The following is a 19755-nucleotide window of genomic DNA, read 5'->3' as shown; positions in this document are numbered from 1 at the left end:
TAATTATATCATCAGATGTGGGACGATTTTGTAGTGGTTTGTCATGACAATTAGTCATGGTTTGATCTTAACCCCTTCACGCCCAGCACCATACATGTACGGCGCAACCGGACGTGACTTAACGCCCCCGCGCCGTACATGTACAGCGCGCTTATTGGGCGGGTGCAGGAGATGCTCCCGCCCAATCCGCGGCACGGGTCCGGCAGTCACTGATAGCCAGACCCCTGCTGTATGCGCCGGCAACTGTGAAATCACCAATGGATCTCACAGGCAGGAAGGCTGTAAGTGTATTACAGTGTGTAATATACTTACAGTCAATGCATGACAATACAGAACTATTATAATGTATTGTAAAGGGGATCATACCCCCAAAAGTTGAAGTCCCAGAGTGAACAAAAAAGTACAGTGAAGAAAATAAAAAAATTAGTTTTACAAAAAAAGCATCCTTTTCCCCCAAAAAAGGAAAAAGAAAAAGAAAAAAAGAAAGTAGACATATTAGGTAACGCCGCGTCCGTATAAACCGGCTCTATAAAAATATCACATGACCTAAACCCTCAGATGAACACGAAAACCCTCAGATGAAAAAAAAAAAAAACGTGCTAAAATTTTTGGGGGGGTCACCTTACATCACTAAAAGTGCAACACCAAGCGATCAAAAAGGCAAATGCCCCCCAAAATAGTACCAATCTAACTGTCACCTCATCCCACAAAAAATGAGCACCTACTTAAGACAACTAACCAAAAAATAAATAAAACTATGGCTCTCAGACTATGGAGACACTAAAATATGATATTATTGTGTTAAATATATATATATTTTTAAGTAGACATATTAGGTATCGCCGCCTCCGTAACAGCCTGCTCTAAATAAAATACCACATGACTTAACCCCTTAGGTGAACACCGTAAAAAATATTTTAAAAAAATGGTGTAAAAAAAGCCATTTTGTGTCACCTTACATCACAAAAGGTGTAATAGTAAGTGATCAAAAAGTCATATAGACCCAAAATAGTGCCAATCAAACCATCATCTTATCCTTCAAAAATGATACCCCACCTAAGACAATCGCCCAAAAAAAACTATGGCTCTCAGAATATTATTGTGTAAAACATAAATAAATTTAAAAAGTAGACATATTAGGTATTGCCACGTCCGTAACAACCTGCTCTATAAAAATACCACATGACCTAACCCCTCAGATGAACACCGTAAAAAAATAAAAACTGTGTCCTAAAAGCCATTTTTTTGTCACCTTACATCATAAAAAGTATAATACCAAGCGATCAAAAAGTCATACGCACCCCAAAATAGTACCAATCAAACAGTCATCTGATCCTGCAAAGATTGAGACCCTACCTCAGACAACTGCCCAAAAAAAAACCCAAAACTAGGGCTTTCAGAATACGGAAACACAAAAAAATAAAAAATAAATGCTTTATTATGTAAAGCTGAAACAAACAAACAAAAAAAGTTGGTATTGTCGCGTCCATAACAACCTGCTCTATAAAAATACCACATGATATAACCTGTCAGATGAACATTGTTAATAACAAAAAATAAACAAAAAACTGTGCCAAAATAGCTATTTTTTGTTAACTTGCCTCACAAAAAGTGTAATATGAAGCAACCAAAAATCATATGTACCTTAAAATAGTACCAACAAAAACTGCCACCTTATCCTGTAGTTTCCAAAATGGGGTCTTTTTTTGGGAGTTTGTACTCTAGGGGTGCATTAGGGGGTCTTCAAATGTGATATGGCAGCTTAAAAGGGATTCTGTCATAAGAAAAATCGTTATATATCTGTCTGACATTAGCGATGTGCTAATGTCAGCAGAACATAACACTATGATTTTTAACTCTGCTGCCGTTCCCTCAAAATAAAGACTTTTATAGTATGCTAATGAGACTCTAGGTGCTAGTGGGGCGTTGCTGCAGCATCTAGAGGCTCTGTCTTCTCACCCTTTGGCACGCCATTTCATCTCCATTTTTCATTAATTCTTGTGGAACACCTAAAGGGTTAACAAAGTTTGTGAAATCGGTTTTGAATACCTTGAGGGGATTATTTTCTAAAATGGGGTCATTTTGGGTGGTTTCTTTTATGTAAGCCTAACAAAGTGACTTCAGACCTGAACTTGTCCTTAAAAAGTGGGTTTTGGAAATGTCAAGATTTGCTTCTAAACTTCTAAGCCTTCTAACGTCCCCAAAAAATAAAATGGCATTGACAAAATGATCCAAACATAAAGTAGACATATGGGGAATGTAAAGTAATAATTATTTTTACTATTTATTACTATCTATTATAAAAGTAGAGAAATCGAAATTTGATAATTTTTCCAAATTGTTTGTAATTTTTTTTTTATTTTTTATAAATAAAAACGAAATATTTTGACTCAAGTTTACCAGTGTCATGAAGTACAATATGTGACGAGAAAACAATCTCAGAATGGCCTGGATAAGTAAAAGCGTTTTAAAGTTATTACCACATAAAGTCACACATGTCAGATTTGCTAAAAATGGCCTGGGCAGAAAGGTGAAAAATGGCTTGGTCCTGAAGGGGTTAAGGTGGGAGGTTCCTCATTTTTGTTATTAGTAACAGCTCTTCTTCTAATTTTATTAATGAGTAAAAAATACTAATTTACCGCACTCAATTATATTTTTGGTAACAAAGCAGATTTTAGATTTTAACCTAATCTTCATTTCCTGACTTCAGATTAAAACCAATATAATACCAAAGTTTTCAAAAGAACACACTAAACATTTCGGTCTTTTAATTTAACCTCTTAATACTGCACATACTTCTTTACTTACTCAAGAGACACTGGTTAGCACTCTCTGTTCAACTGTTTACCTTTTTTTTGTAAAAAAATAAAAATATTTGCTGTCAAGGGTACAGCCACATATAATGGGTATCTGGCTGCAATTTACAGTGGTATATTCCACACTGCATGTCGATTTCACGGCGGATTTCATTGCGGAAATGCAGATTTGCACTATTTGCAGAATTCGGATTGAACCTAATTCTTTTAGAATCAATTGGCTCATTTCTATTTACTAATCTAACTACAATTTGTGCCTCACCACTGTTTTAAGAGGTTTAGAAAAGGTACCGCACATTAGTGAATTTAGAGCAAAATAATGATGTAAAGTATAATCACGATGTAAGAGAAGAAATATTCAGCGGCACTCACCAGTGTGTTGTATCAAAACGGTGCTTTATTTCATCAACAAGATGTAGCAGGGGGCGGACAAGTCTTACACACGCATCAAAACAGCGGCGGCCGCTTCGTGCTACAAGCGCTTCCTCAGCGCGTACATTCGCGCCACCCTTTTAAATATCGCCGCTGCCCGTTGTCATGGTAATAGACAATAAAGTTGCGCCCACATAAAAGGTTGTAAAGATGTAAAGTAGGCCACAATTAGCAGGCATAAGGAAGAGTCCGAGTCCTAGGTTACTTTCACACGGTCAGTCTTTGGTCTGCATTTTTCCCTCAGTATTTAAAAGGCTAAACCAGAGGTGGGTCCAAAACACAGAAGCGGCACAAATCCTACCATTATACTTTTCTCTGTATGTTACAATCCCGGTTTTGGCTTACACATACAGATGCAAAATACTGCCCAAGTGAAAGTATCTGTCACGAGGGTATCGAGAACCACGCCTGACTCCGTTATACCCAGGGTCAGGAAGTCGCAGCGGTTGGCTGCACGCTCTATTTAAGATAGGGCTGTTTTCCTTATGGTAGCTTTCTGGGTTTGCTTTGCAAACCCTTTTGGCTCACTCAGGGATCCGTAGCTCCTTCTCCTCAGCTGTTCCTTGTCCAGCACTCCCAAACCTCCTTATATTCCTCTCTCACACTTCTCTGGTTGCCAGAGATAGAGCTTCCTGCCTGGACATCTATCCTGACCCACTGGAGCTGTGTTGCTGCGTTCTCTGACTGTTGATTCAGAACGCTACCCTCCGGATCCCTGTTGGACCTTTGTGGACAGTTGTTGTCGTCCACCTGGGTGTTTGTCTGTCCTCTCCCTGGTGTTTCCCTCTTAGTGCAGTGGTGAGGACTAGCGATCCCACCGGCCCGTTCACTATCTAGGGCTCATTTCAGGGAAAGCCAGGGTTTAGGCACGTGATCGCCGCACGGGTGAGGAACCCGTCTAGGGATGTCAGGTGCCAGCCGCAAGGTGAGTTAGGGGTCACCACCTTTCCCTCTCCCTTAGGCAGGGCTTTCCCTGTTTTCCTCCCTGTGCGTGACACCGGTCATTACATTATCTCTGGCCCTTATTTTGTGTAGGTAAAAAAATAAAATAAAAAATAAAAATATATATATTTATATATATTTTTTTTTTACCTACTTAGAATCCAGTATGGATCAAATTGCTGCTCTGTCCAAACAATTTCATGGCCTGTCTTTGGAGGTGGTAGGATTGAAGGCGTCGGTCCTCCAGCAACAGCAGCAATTACAACTGACCGCAAGTCCAGCGGTTGCTACTGGTAACCAGGTTGTTGCGGAACCCAAGGTCCCTCTCCATGACAGATTTTCTGGGGGAAGGGACAAGTTTTTGGCATTCCGTGAGGCCTGTAAGTTATATTTTAAACTGCGCCCTCACTCCTCTGGTAATGAAGATCAGCGGGTGGGGGTTGTTATTTCCCTGCTGCAGGGGGACCCGCAGTCCTGGGCGTTCTCTTTACCTACTGATTCCCAGGCTCTTCGGTCAGTGGATGAGTTTTTCGGGGCCTTGGGTCTCATATATGACGACCCTGACCGAGTAGCACTGGCAAGATTACGGAGACTCTTACAAGGAGAACGGCCGGTAGAGGAGTATTGCTCTGAATTCCGTAGGTGGGCTACGGATACCCAATGGAACGACCCGGCTCTCAGGAGTCAGTTCTGCTCTGGGTTATCCGAAAGGGTTAAGGATGCGCTTGCATTATATGAGACCCCCTTTTCCCTTGATGCGGTTATGTCCCTTTCTATCCGTATAGAGAGACGCCTTAGGGACAGGTTGAAAGAACCAGAGAAATTGGTAACTCCTCTCAAGCAGCAGTTAGTCTGTACGGACTTAGACGAGCCTATGCAGCTAGGAGGAACTACTCGTCAGGTCCGTCCTCCTGAGGCTCGCCGTAGGCGTGGGGTTTGTTTTTTTTGTGGGGAGAGAGGTCATTTTATTAATGTCTGTCCTTCTTTCCTCAGAAACAAAAGACCGTCGGAAAAACTACTAACCCCAGGCTGTGTGGAGGATGTCAGCCGGGGGGTATACGTCTCCTCCATAAGTACATCGCAATTTGTGTTGCCAGCGGTTATTGTTTTTGGTGATAAGACGGAGACTATTTCTTTCTTTTTAGACAGTGGAGCAGGGGTAAATTTGATAGATGCCCATTTTGCCCGCACTTTGGGTTTGTCTCTCTGTACGTTACAGAGACCCATTCCCATATTCGCTATTGATTCTGCTCCCCTGTCTCAGAGAAACCTCACCCACATTGTTCATAATATACACCTTCGGGTAGGGGACCACCATAACGAGATGCTTTCAGGTTATGTTCTGGAGGGGCTTCCCACTCCGGTGGTGCTGGGTCTTCCCTGGTTGGTAGCGCACAATCCAGTAGTGGATTGGCAGGCCAGGGAGATATTGGAGTGGAGTGAGCAGTGCAAAGAAAATTGCTTAAATAGCAATTGCTTAGTCGCCTCCATAACTACCCTACCTACATTTATTTCGGATTTTGAGGATGTTTTTTCTGAAAAGGGTTGTCAGAAGTTACCACCTCATCGTCCTTATGATTGCCCGGTTAACCTTATTCCCGGCGCAAAATTACCCAAGACCAGGTTATATAATCTTTTGGGTCCAGAGAGACAAGCCATGAAAGATTATATCTCCGAGAGCTTGGCTAAGGGACACATCAGGCCCTCTTCTTCACCCGTGGCTGCAGGGTTTTTCTTCGTTAAAAAGAAAGATGGGGGCCTGCGTCCTTGCTTAGATTTTCGCGAATTAAATCGGATAACCATCCGAGACCCATACCCTCTTCCTCTCATTCCTGACCTGTTTAATCAGATTGCGGGTGCTAGGTGGTTCTCCAAACTTGATCTTAGGGGGGCCTACAATCTGATTCGTATTAAGGAGGGGGATGAGTGGAACACAGCGTTTAACACCCCTGAGGGGCATTATGAAAATCTAGTTATGCCTTTCGGTCTGACCAATGCTCCTGCCGTCTTTCAACATTTCGTTAACGACATTTTTAGTCATCTAATCGGCAGGTTTGTGGTAATATACCTAGATGATATTTTAATTTATTCGTCTGATCTGAGAACACATGAGGAGCATGTCAGACAAGTACTGCAGGTCCTACGGACGAATGAATTATATGCTAAGATTGAAAAATGTGTCTTCGCCGTTCAGGAAATACAATTCCTGGGTTATTTTTTATCTGCTTCAGGTTTCCGTATGGATCCTAGGAAGGTCCAGGCAATTTTAGATTGGGATCTTCCTGAGAACCTCAAAGCACTACAACGGTTCTTGGGCTTCGCAAATTTCTATAGGAAATTCATTAAAAATTATTCACTTATTGTAAAACCGCTTACTGACATGACTAGGAAGGGGACTGATTTTTCTAAATGGTCTGACGCCGCTAAAGTTGCTTTTTCCTCTCTAAAAGAGAGGTTTACCTCAGCACCTGTACTAGTCCAACCTGATGTCTCTCAGTCTTTTATTGTTGAAGTCGATGCGTCAGAGGTGGGAGTGGGGGCGGTGCTGTCTCAGGGTCCGTCTCCTGGCAAATGGCGTCCTTGTGCTTTCTTTTCGAAAAAACTATCTGCAGCAGAAAAGAACTACGATATTGGCAATAGGGAACTATTAGCTATTAAACTTGCGTTTGAGGAGTGGCGCCACTTCTTAGAGGGGGCAGTCCACCCCGTCACTGTGATTACGGACCACAAAAATCTCCTGTACCTCGAATCAGCTAAGCGTCTCACCCCTAGACAGGCTAGGTGGTCGTTATTTTTTACCAGGTTTAACTTTGTTATTACCTATCGTCCTGGGGCAAAGAACACCAAGGCTGATGCACTATCTCGTTGTTTCCCTGGAGGGGGTAATGTGAGTGATCCGGTGCCCATTCTACAAAGAGGAGTGGTTGTCTCTGCGGTACACTCTGTTTTGGAGGGGAAGGTGTTAGAGGCCCAGGGGGACGCCCCGGTCTCTTGCCCCTCAGAGAAATTGTTTGTACCGTTGAACCTACGTTTCGAATTATTAAAGGAACATCATAATTCAGCACTTGCTGGGCACCCGGGTAGTAAAGCAACCTTGGAGCTATTGTCTCGTCGTTTTTGGTGGCCAAGGTTGCGTCAGGATGTATTGGATTTTGTGTCTTCTTGTTCTACCTGTGCGCGCGCAAAAGTTTCACATACACGTCCTGCAGGGTCTCTATTACCACTCGTCATTCCCAATAGACCGTGGACACATCTGTCAATGGATTTTATCACTGACTTACCTTTGTCTGCGGGTAAAACAGTGATTTTGGTAGTAGTGGACAGGTTTAGCAAAATGGTACACTTCATTGCGTTACCCGCACTACCTAATGCTAAGACTCTTGCTCAGGTATTCGTCAGTGAAATCGTGAAGCTTCACGGGGTCCCCTCCGATGTTGTTTCGGATCGGGGTACCCAGTTTATTTCTAAATTTTGGAAAGCTTTTTGTTCCCGTTTGGGGGTACACTTGTCCTTTTCCTCAGCTTTCCATCCTCAGTCGAATGGACAGACTGAGCGAACCAACCAAAACCTTGAGACATATCTAAGATGTTTTGTGTCTGAAAACCAAGAGTTGTGGTCATCATATTTACCGTTAGCTGAGTTTGCCATAAATAATCGTCGTCAGGAATCCACTGGCAAGTCACCATTTCTTGGTGCATATGGTTTTCATCCCCAATTCTGTACTTTCAAAGAGGGGGGGTCTTCTGGGGTTCCCGAAGAGGAACGTTTTTCGTCATCTCTTTCATCGGTATGGCAGAAGGTGCAAGCTAACTTGAAAAATATGGGAGGTAAATACAAATGCATGGCTGCTAAGAGACGGTCGCCAGGTCCGGACCTAGGAGTGAATGACTATGTGTGGTTGTCTACTAGGAATATTAAATTGAAGGTTCCCTCTTGGAAACTGGGTCCTAGGTTTATTGGCCCTTACAAAATTGTAGCCATCATCAACCCCGTGGCTTTTCGCCTGGAGTTACCTCAGACTTTTAAAATTCATAATGTTTTTCATAAGTCGTTACTCAAAAAATATGTTCCACCTCTAGAACCATCACCGCTGCCACCCCCTCCTGTTGTCGTGGATGGTAATCTAGAATTTCAGATATCCAAAATTGTTAATTCTCGTCGGGTCCGCCGCTCTCTTCAATATCTGGTGCATTGGAGAGGTTACGGTCCCGAGGAAAGAATGTGGGTTCCTGCGTCTGAGGTAAACGCCGACAGGTTAGTTCGGGTTTTTCATGCCTCTCATCCTGAGAGACCTGGTCCTGAGTGTCCGGAGGCCCCTCGTAGAGAGGGGGGTACTGTCACGAGGGTATCGAGAACCACGCCTGACTCCGTTATACCCGGGGTCAGGAAGTCGCAGCGGTTGGCTGCACGCTCTATTTAAGATAGGGCTGTTTTCCTTATGGTAGCTTTCTGGGTTTGCTTTGCAAACCCTTTTGGCTCACTCAGGGATCCGTAGCTCCTTCTCCTCAGCTGTTTCTTGTCCAGCACTCCCAAACCTCCTTATATTCCTCTCTCACACTTCTCTGGTTGCCAGAGATAGAGCTTCCTGCCTGGACATCTATCCTGACCCACTGGAGCTGTGTTGCTGCGTTCTCTGACTGTTGATTCAGAACGCTACCCTCCGGATCCCTGTTGGACCTTTGTGGACAGTTGTTGTCGTCCACCTGGGTGTTTGTGTTTGTCTGTCCTCTCCCTGGTGTTTCCCTCTTAGTGCAGTGGTGAGGACTAGCGATCCCACCGGCCCGTTCACTATCTAGGGCTCATTTCAGGGAAAGCCAGGGTTTAGGCACGTGATCGCCGCACGGGTGAGGAACCCGTCTAGGGACGTCAGGGCAGTCAGGTGCCAGCCGCAAGGTGAGTTAGGGGTCACCACCTTTCCCTCTCCCTTAGGCAGGGCTTTCCCCGTTTTCCTCCCTGTGCGTGACACCGGTCATTACAGTATCCTTAGTCAAATGCGTTGGATCTATCACAGATGGTATGGATTTTCAAATCTGCAGCATCTTATTTACAGAACATTGCTAATTTGCTGTGGATTTCACAGCAGGTTTCATCTCTTCAATGTATAGGGGTGAGTTCCAATGTAGAAAATGCTGCCACAGCTTCACTGCCGACTTGTGGAAAGATCTGCAGTGGAACAATTTGATACCATGTTGATATGGCCTTACTTATTTCTCTCCATCTCCATTTACCTTCTCATGTCTACATCCTTTAATTATTTTCTACTCTCTCCCCAGTTCCTGCTGATGACCTCTATTAGTTTTCTCTTAATTGCTTTCACTCCTCTGATCTCTTTTCCTCCTCTAGTTTGACTTCTTTTCTCTCTAGTTTAAAAAAATGAGTTTTCTTGTGTCTCATAACGATCCAATGTTGCTCTCCATTTAAGACCACAAAGCAATGCTCACTTCCAACAAACGCCCGTTTCTCTACAACCATGTTTTGTTGCTGTTGTTATGTTTCGATTCTTTGTGTTTCCTGCAGTTTTTCCATAAAAATTGAAGTCTAAAATAGCAAAAGAAAAAACTCTGTCTGGAGATAAGCCTTATTTTTGCAGTTTTATGTTAGCTGATTGCATAATATTCAATTTGTACAGTACAATAGTTACCGTCGTCATTCTGCAAAGCCTATGCTTCCATAATTGGCTATGGTAGCAAACAAAGGCTACCTGAGCAATACTTTAAATGTGATTATGTACTCAATTATTCATCACTAGAATGATGAGCAAAAGAGAAATCGTTAAAACCATAGATAAATGTGTAGGCACAAACAAATTACACCATGTTTAGACAGAGCCAATTACCCTTGTAGGCCTCTGCTTTAACTGTCACTAAAGTGCGGTGTGCACATTTCTTTTCTTCTTAATACCAGTTTATGGAGGCTTATTACCCAATGGAAAAAAGAAACTTAATAAAGCTGAAATATGCAAGTGAAACCGTCAAAGAATTATTGTACAAATTACGCAGCAGTGAGAAGATTATTATATCTAAAAGTATAGATATCTTCTGTTTTTACGGTAATATTTGTCGTTCTTTAATTATACTCATACATCTCCGGGATGGCGTGTTGATGCTTCTTGGCTAATTTGCCATCTTAATTGTTTTTCTCTGTCAAGCATTTGTACTCACTGCACTAATACTCTTCAGTACTAAGCAGACAGAACAACATTGATAGAGACGCATTAAAGTTGTATGAATAACTTTCCATCGTTAGCAATTCTACTGATGATCACTTATAGGGGGATGAATAAATCTTGTAAGGCGCTGGCTGTGGGTTTATATGATCAGTTAGAAAACTCTTGCCTGGGGCTATGGCTCTTAATGCAGTTTGGAGGTAGGCACAGTGCCCCATTTTCTATGTGACTGCTTTATATAGCACTTCTTCAACACTCAACACACAACATGTTCAGAAAGTCTTCAGACCCTTTCACTTTGTTATGTTGTGACCTTGTGCTTTAATAAAAAGAAGGTACATTTTTTTTTTCTCATCACCCTGCACTCAATACCTCATAATTACAAGGTGAAAACAGAATGTAAGAAGTATTTGTTAATTTATTGAGAAGGAAAAACTAAAATTGTTCATTGACATAAGTATTCAGACCCTTTACTCAGTATTTTGGCAGCAATTACAAAATCCAGTCTTCTTGGGTATGATGGCGCAATTTTTGGAAACCTGGATTTGGGGATGTTCTGCCATTCTTCTCTGCAGATCCTCTCAAGTTCTGTAAGGTGGGATGGGCCTCTCAAGGACATTCACAAAGTTGTCAAACACCTCATGTGCTGTCTTGGCTGTGTGCTTAAGGCAGTTGTCTTGTTGGAAGGTGAACCTTCATCCCATCTTGGGTACAGAGCATTCTAAATCAGGTTTTCAATATGAATATCTCTGTACTTTACTCCATTCAGCTTTCCCTCAACTCTGCCCAGTCTCCCTCTCCCAGCTGCTGAAAAACACCACCACAGCATAATACTGTCACCCCCATGCTTCACTGTAGGGATGGTATTGAGCAGGTGACGAGCAGTGCCTGGTTTTCTCCAGAAATTACACTTACAATTGAGGCCAATATGTTTAATATTGGATTCGTTAGACTAGAGAATTTTGTTTCTCACAGTCAGAGTCCTTAGGTGCTTTTTGCAAACTGTAAGCAGGCTTTCATGTGTCTTTTACTCAGGACAATCTGCCATAAAACCCAGATTGGTGGAGTGTTGCAGTGATGGTTGACCTACTGGAAGTTTCTCCCATCTGCATGCATGATCTTTGGAGCTTGGCCAGAGTGACCAGTGGGTTCTTGGTCCCCTCTCTTGGACTTTCTCCCCTGATTCCTAAGTTTGGTGTTGCCGTCAGCCAAAGGTAAAGTCCTGGTTGTTTCAAACATCTTCCATTTAAGAATTATGGAGGCCACTGTGCTCTTGGAAACTTTCAGCGCAGCAGAAATGTTATTGTATCCAGACCTGTTACTATATAATGCAGTCTCTGAGCTCCACAGGCAGCTCTCCTCAGGGGTTGGTTCTTGTTCTGATATGCATTGTCAGCTGTGGGACCTTACACAGGGGGTGTCATTCCTACTCACATCCAATTAACTGAATTTACCTCTGGTGGACTCCTATCAAGGTGTAGAAACATCTCAAAGATGATCAAGATAAATGGGGGCCCCTAGAGCTAACATTTCAAGTGTAAAGGCAAAGGGTCGAAATTGAATACTTCTATCCATGCACAATTTCATTTTTTTTTTCTTTTTAATAAATTAGCAAACATTTCTAAAATTCTGTTTTCACTTTCTCATTATGAAGTACTGAGTGCAGATTAATAAGGTGAAACTTGATATTTTTTTCATTTTTAGCACAATGCTGCAACATATAATAAAGACCTCGAAGAAACGCAAGAAAAGCATAAAGCATCAGATTTAAAAATGCCATCAATCTCTCCCTCTACAAGTTGCAGTGTTTACCCCAACGCAAAATCATGCCACTGCACCAGTGAATCTCCCAGCATGCCCCAAACTGTGAGGGCAGAGTAGAATTTATTTTTAATGGGACAGGTATAAATGTTGAGCATCGCATCCTGTGACAGTCACTGTCATGTGATGCAACACTCAATGCTGTGCACCAACCCCTAGTGCTGATGCCTGTGCTCTCAGGCGGTGTGCAACTAATGCAGAGTCCCATGAGCTACAATGACTCCAAAGCATACTCTGGAATCAGAGTGTTATCAATGTGCATTATTTGAAGTATGTTCCACCTTTATTGTACTTTGTGTTGATCATATGCTTACATAAATAAAGGGGAAGCGAAAAAATAAATAAATCGATCCACTAAGCTGCAAGTGTAGTAAAAAATTACTCTAACCTCGCCAATCCACAGATACTGCTAGAATCCCACTGTTCCACTTCTTGCTCCTGCCTCGACATGGCAGCCAATCACTTGATCCAGTGATTACTTGTCTCACTCAGTGATTGGTTGAGCAGAAATATAAGCCACTTCCTGCTGTGTCAAGGGAGGAGCAGGAAGAACAGCACAGCATGGATCCCATCACTAGGGGTAAAGGTGAGTATAAGTTATGTTATTTTTATTTTTTTGTAGCATGTGCAGCCTAGGGGAAATTTTTGTTTTGCACTGGACTAGCCCTTTTGGCTAGCTTCCTACTAGTGCTAGTGATTCAGCAGGCTGTTCTGGCATTGCCAGAAACTTGTCTATAACTATAATGGGGACTAGTGAAGATCCGTCCGCATTCCGGCAAATATGCAGAGAAGCGCCTGGAAGAAAATCGCTGCATGGCCCCTAGTTTATAATCCTGCACCTAACCAGGTCGGTTCAGCTAAACATGCATGTGGTCTGAAAAGTAAAAGGGGAATAAGTTGTTGCCAGAGGCTCATCTCCACTGGGAACAAAGGATTGGGCATGTTGAAATCCATCTGTCCCTTCCTTCTATCCCACAGCACTAGTGGTTAGGGAACAGTCATGAGACCCCATACAGATTAGACATTTGGCCAGTCCTGTTCAGCCAACCTTAATCTAAAGACAGCTTTATCTATAGGTATTATTATGCCATTCATGCTGATTTTATGTGCAAGCTGTAAATAACGGGACCAGGGCAAATAGAAAGATCTATATGTATAAATAATCTTACCTGATCACATCTCATCAAGCCTAGATATCGGATAGATTTGCTGCTTTGTGCAATTAATTCGGCTCCTTGGTCTGTAATTTCTTTACACCATCCGACGTCCACTGTTTCTATGGTAGTGCTGTATCGACCAATGGCTATCAAAGCTGTTAAAGAAAAAAAGAAAAGAAAAAGTTTAATAAAAAAAATAAATGCAATGAAAGCCTTCAGAAGTTACATAATGCTACAGGAGTACCATAAATGTTATATCTAGCTGTATTCATAAATATACTAAAAACACTTTTTGAATTAGCAGTCTTAAGACACCAACTACGGTATATAACCAATGTTATTGTACAGCTGTTTACTGACCAAGGATTCCCATGAATCAACATGATATCTATCACATCTTTAGAAACAACGATAACTCTAGTTATGCACACAGACAGGCTCGGATTGGCCCACAGGGGAACAGGTGAATCTACTGTAGGGCCCCTAGTCTCCTGCCCCCTGCACAAGTGGCACATAACACAGTAGACTTACTGAACTACATAAAGATAGGCAGCAAAAAGCATCTCAACCAGCCTAAGTTTATATAAAAACCATCCAGTTTATTACCAATGCATTATGTGTCAGAGACCATGTCTACGTAGAGAGGCCACCCACCAAGTATCCTCTTTCATCATGGACATGCCTTTTCAAAGCTGCTGCTGGGATCCCCATAATCAACCATGTGAGAGAAGATAATATTTGCATGTAGTTTTACAGTGGGCCCTCAGAATGAAATTTACTGGCGGCTCCCTGTCTGACACTGCACACAGAACCTGTATGACGGCACTGTACCTACAGTTCTTTTATATGGACCTGTAGGCACCTTGGGTGGTGTTTCACACAAAACTGTATTAGGGGGACACAGTATATCATACGTTCACCATATTGTGTTACTGGTGGATTGTTAAAGAGACAAAAGGGTTTGCTCTATGATGAGCGATATACTGTTTCTGAACAGGAGCCCTCTATCATCAGTGGTGGGCTCTGCACCTGATGGTACATGACACTGTGTAGGTACAGTAGGGTTCCCAACGTTTCTATGTGTGCTATTTTACAATAAAATGTAAAAAAAGGGGTGGCATTTGGAAAAAAATAAAAATGAAGGTAGCTGTACTCCCCGCCACACCCATTGCTGTCATTACCAGGTCCCCGCTGGTCAGTTGCTTCCTGGTCCAGTCTAAAAACACAGGGAGTGCCCACTCAATCATAGTGGTGACCTAGCTCAGCCAATAATTGGATTTATAGTCATTTCTTGCAGTTTTCCTGCGTGTTGAGATGGGACCAGGCATCGAAGGTAAGTGATGGAACAGCAGTGGCTGAAAATTGTGAGGCGAGTATGTTTACTTTTTAAACCCTCTGACCCTAACCCCAAAAATTGTATCCCACTTGTTTAAAGCTGCTTAAGATGACACCGGATCTTTGCCACCAGATTAAAGGGTTATCCTCAGGATAGGTAATCAATATCAGATCTGCGGGCTTCCATCGCCCATCTCTCCCTCCCCTGATCAGCTGTTAGAAGAGGCCACGCTCTCAGTGAGCACTGCGGCCTCTTCCTAGGCAAGTGACGTCACTGTACATTAGTCACGTGGCCTAGTTGCAGTTCATCCCCATTCAAGTCGATACCAAGCACAGCCGCTATACAAAGTATGACGCTCTGATTGGTAAGCTGCCGAGAGGCTACAGCTTCCTGAAACAGCGGATTTGTGGGGTGCCGGGGTTCCTGGGTATAGGTTATCATTATCTTTCCAGGATAACCCCTTTAATATGTAGCTATATAGATAAGTGGACATGTTTGTTGCTAAAAAAAAAAAAAAAAAAAAAAAAACTATCCTCAATATATTTAGGAATAGTAAGTGGCATAATGTAATGGTAGATGAAGCTCTGTTCTGTGTTACTGATCTTTTACTTGGTACAGGTGGAAGACGTTAAGGTGGCACATAATAAAGGCAGCCCTGCGGACAGTAAATATAACAAAAAAATCCCAGCCCTACTTAAGGCATGACAGATTTAAATAACATAGGTAACACTAGTGTGGAGACGCCCTTTAAGCATCGGTTACACAAATTGAGAAGGATGCTCCCCGGTCACTAGCAGTAGTGGGGTTTGCATAGTCAAAGTATGACAAATTGATTATCTCGATTTAGGACGAACGCATACGATTATGGCACAGAAGAGTGTTGTTTTAAAAATTCCTGTCTGCAGGCTACGAGAAGCATGGAATTCACATATATAAAATATAACCAGATGAATGATGAAAGTCATCTAATGAAATGAACATGATTCAGAATGTAAACCAGCAGAGACAACAGCCATACAAGAGCACAGAGGCCAGGCATCACTGTAATGGAGGAGATGATGACATGCGCTCTTATGCGGCCTTATAATTTGACATAATCAGTATATATCAGAAACATTAAACTATTTCACTTAGGAATATGATCATTAACCTTGTTCCGTAATTGGCCACGTCAATTTCTGTAAACTCTTCTTTGTTACAATTTGCAAAGCATGTCATTGCTTAAAAAGATCTCATTAGCCACTGCAAGGCTTTCCGATATGGGGCCAGCACCAGCGCTACCCGCTGAATATTAGATATCCGAGGTACTTAAGGTTGAAATAGCATTTATTAAATCACATTTTGTGACTGCTCATTACTAGTGAAAAATGCCCTTGAAATATGGCACACTTGGTTGCTTTCACGGGATGAAACCTCTGCAGATTCTATGAAAGAGCTCTTCAAAGAATACTTTCGGAATGACATGCTTTAACCCTTGCCGTGCTCTGCCCATGCTGCCAATTTCATCCAGACCATGCAACGCACTGTAGGTCGTCTCTTCCATACAGCCACAACAATAAGCTTTAGTCTTCATCAATCTTTGCCTTGAATTCCTCCTATAAAATCAAATCTGTCTGGAAAATGCCTCCACTGCAGGTTTGCTTTACATATTTGAAGCAGTTCGGTAACCTCAGTAATCCATAAAATTACACTTCCCATCAATCCTCATATATGATATGCGCGCCGTCCTTCTACAGTATCTTATGGAAAATATTACATTATATTAAAACCAGAGGGTGTTATTTGCAGACGTCTCCTGTGCGATCTTACAATCAATAATCAGCATATTCTTTTGTGCTCTGCTCAGTACGTCTTATACCAAGACAATACAGTGAAGCAAAAGACTATGTTCCCCCCTACACATGATTACATATTTGACAGGATGATTGCTTACTGAACTATAGAAAACAAAAAGATAAACTGAGTAATAAAGGTTCTCTGTTAAGGGCAACAACTGCTTTTCAAATACTTGAGACGGATACGGCGCCTGTGGATTTGCCGTTTTACAATACTAGCAAAGTAGAGACGATACTAAGAAATCTCATCCATATGCAGGGAAAAAATCCACAGGATGAATTGACCTGGGGCATTTCATTTGTATTATTTTTTATGTATTTTATAGTTTTTTTTTTTTAGAAAGAAAATAACAGCATAAGAGTTTTGAACAATAGTTTAAACTTGCCGCATCTTCCGCGGAAATGTATTCTACCTAGGAGTTGGCATAGAAGTCAGTTATACTGTAAATTACTGCAAATGTGCAGGGCCACTAAAGCCCCGCCTCTTCACATACATAGTACATAAGGCCGAATAAAGGAATTTGCCCATCCAGTTCGGCCTGTCATCCTGCAAGTTGATCCAGAGTATCTGGGACAGGACAAGTACAGGAAAGAGGCTTGCTGGTAGTTCTATGCTGTACTGCGCCTGCACCGGATACTGAAGCACACAGAGCAGTCAGGGCCAGGCATGATCACGTTTACACTGCCTGCCCCTGTCAATCAAAGTGGAGAGCATGTAGCAATTGCAGAGAGAGCAGAGCCTCTAGGTGTAATGGTAACGCAGACATTGATCCTAGATGGTCATTTGCATATATTAAAACTTCATCTTTCTCAGCAACGTGGGCACTGTAAGAAGGTACAAGGAATCATCGTGGATGATAGGTATGTGTCACGAGGTACCTGGCCTCGGTGGAGCAAGAGACGGTTTTTATGTGTCAGCAGGAATTGCTGTTTGACACCTTGATACTTAGTATGGCTGTAATAGCTGATCTTACTAGGAGTAGTCAAAGTGCTGGGTGGGTGACTACTCCCCGTGTTCCAGGCAGGGAGGATTACCTCCGTCTGACAGTGGAGCTTAGGAGGTCTGTGTGCTGTGATCTGATGGCTGTGCTGGGATCTGCGGCTTGAGCTGGGCTAGAGGGCTCAGACCCCTGTGAGGGCGAACAGGCCACCTAATACCTGCCTGTGGACTTGACAAAGCAGAATTTCCACCAGGGTGTGAAGTAACGCCCAGGAGAAAAGGTGACTGTTTTGTATATGAACTTTTCATGTGTGTGAACGATCACCAAGCAACTTGCGTTTTTGTTTTGCTTTTACGTGTGAATAAACACTGATGTTTTGAACCATGTACTTTGCCTCTGTTCTCCACCATCTAATCCTAACTACCAGAGCAAATCCCCACAGCATATTTGAACATGGGACCAACACAGATGCCTTCAGCTGCCAAGCGCACCTGTAACAGGTCAGCCAGTATCATAGATACAAATCTGCTGACAGATGCCCTCTAAGGGTGTATTCAAACGGCACAGTTGTTCCACGTGTCAAATAATTAATTGCAAAAACGACATATGTTGTCACTGTGAATAGCCACTGTATGGCAGCTAGCATAGAAACTGTAGCAATCTCTGGCATGTGGTACTCATCCACTAAGGGCCCTTTCATACTTGCGTTGTCCGGATCCGGCATAGAGTTCCGTCGTCGGGGCTCTATGCCGGAAGAATACTGATCAGGATTATCCCCATGCATTCTGAATGGAGAGAAATCCGTTCAGGATGCATCAGGATGTCTTCAGTTCCGGAACGGAACGTTTTTTGGCCGGAGAAAATACAGCAGCATGCGGCCTTGCCGCAAGGCCGGATCCGGAATTAATGCCCATTGAAAGGCATTGATCCGGATCCGGCCTTAAGCTAAACGTCGTTTCGGCGCATTGCCGGATCCGACGTTTAGCTTTTTTAGAGTGGTTACCATGGCTGCCGGGACGCTAAAGTCCTGGCAGCCATGGTAAAGTGTAGTGGGGAGCGGAGGAGCAGTATACTTACCGTCCGTGCGGCTCCCCGGGCGCTCCAGAGTGATGTCAGGGCGCCCCAAGCGCATGGATCACGTGATCACATGGACACGTCATCCATGCGCATGGGGCGCCCTGACGTCACTCTGGAGCGCCCCGGGAGCCGCACGGACTGTAAGTATACCGCTCCCCCGCTCCTACTATGGCAACCAGGACTTTAATAGCGTCCTGGGTGCCATAGTAACACTGAACGCATTTTGAAGACGGATCCGTCCTCAAATGCTTTCAGTACACTTGCGTTTTTCCAGATCCGGCGTGTAATTCCGGCAAGTGGAGTACACGCCGGATCCGGACAACGCAAGTGTGAAAGAGGCCTAAACGAAAGCCAGGATGGAGCTGCACTGCATGAATATACCCCTAGGGGAACTGTGTAAAGCTTCATTTCTCAGGTTTACTAACTGCCAGGTTCTCCCACCAATTTCATTTCTGGGGGGTCCCAGTGATGGGACCCTACAAGATCCACTTAACAGTCAACCCTTTTAAGGTTTATAGTTTTAAGACATTTGACATTTTAAAGGTTCGGGATCTGGAATTGTGTAGGGCACTGTTTAAACTTGCTGTAAAAGATTGACCTGGTACATGAAAGCATTACAAGGATTGCACATTGCTTGATGGTCCCACAAGCTGATCTCGAAGAACCCATCTGCTGTTTTGTAGCTATTGACTGCAGCATATAAAGGGGATCCTTTAATCCAGGCCAACGTGTCAGGATGCTGGCAGTGTATTGCACTATAGTAGGCATCGGCAGAGCTATTGTGTCTGCGCAATACATGCACAACATTGTGCAGGAACTACATATGTGTCCACCCTTGTCCATTCATGTTCACCTATCAAACTACTGCCTGTAGGTGGCATACACAGCATGTAGGGCAGACCTTTTCTGTGCCCCAGAAGAACAAGTTTGATTGGATATGCTAATAAAGCACAAGTGCCCAGTTGGGAGGTCCACAGCATAGCAAGTGCCCAGGTCCTCCTTTTCTGAACCCCGCTCCTCCCCTTTGGTCCCGATTAGCATCTCTTTCTGCTCCCAATGTTACGCATGCCTCCTATGAAACCTCATGTATCCACAGTGTATGGCTGGTTATGTAAGGCCTGGATGTGGGCCTGTGATGCTCTGCTGGTCTCACCCACTGCAAACATCTGGTTTGACATCACCACAGCCAATCACTGGCAGCGGCGGAGACCGGATCCCCTCGCGTCATGTGA

The 19755-nt window shown here is 43.2% G+C and overlaps 1 protein-coding gene across 1 annotated transcript in view; it reads right to left on the bottom strand.

Annotated features, from left to right (window-relative positions):
• FBXL17 (F-box and leucine rich repeat protein 17) overlaps nucleotides 1-19755 on the bottom strand; it is a 724848-nt gene that overhangs the window by 14598 nt on the left and 690495 nt on the right. Inside the window, exon 8 of the mRNA XM_044275955.1 lies at nucleotides 13347-13489. Coding sequence (XP_044131890.1) covers nucleotides 13347-13489 — 143 coding nt within the window. The remainder of the gene's footprint in view (nucleotides 1-13346; nucleotides 13490-19755) is intronic.

This window comes from Bufo gargarizans, chromosome 1 (assembly GCF_014858855.1).
Source record: "Bufo gargarizans isolate SCDJY-AF-19 chromosome 1, ASM1485885v1, whole genome shotgun sequence".
Lineage (NCBI taxonomy): Eukaryota > Metazoa > Chordata > Amphibia > Anura > Bufonidae > Bufo > Bufo gargarizans.
This window is presented reverse-complemented; position numbering and strand designations above follow the sequence as displayed.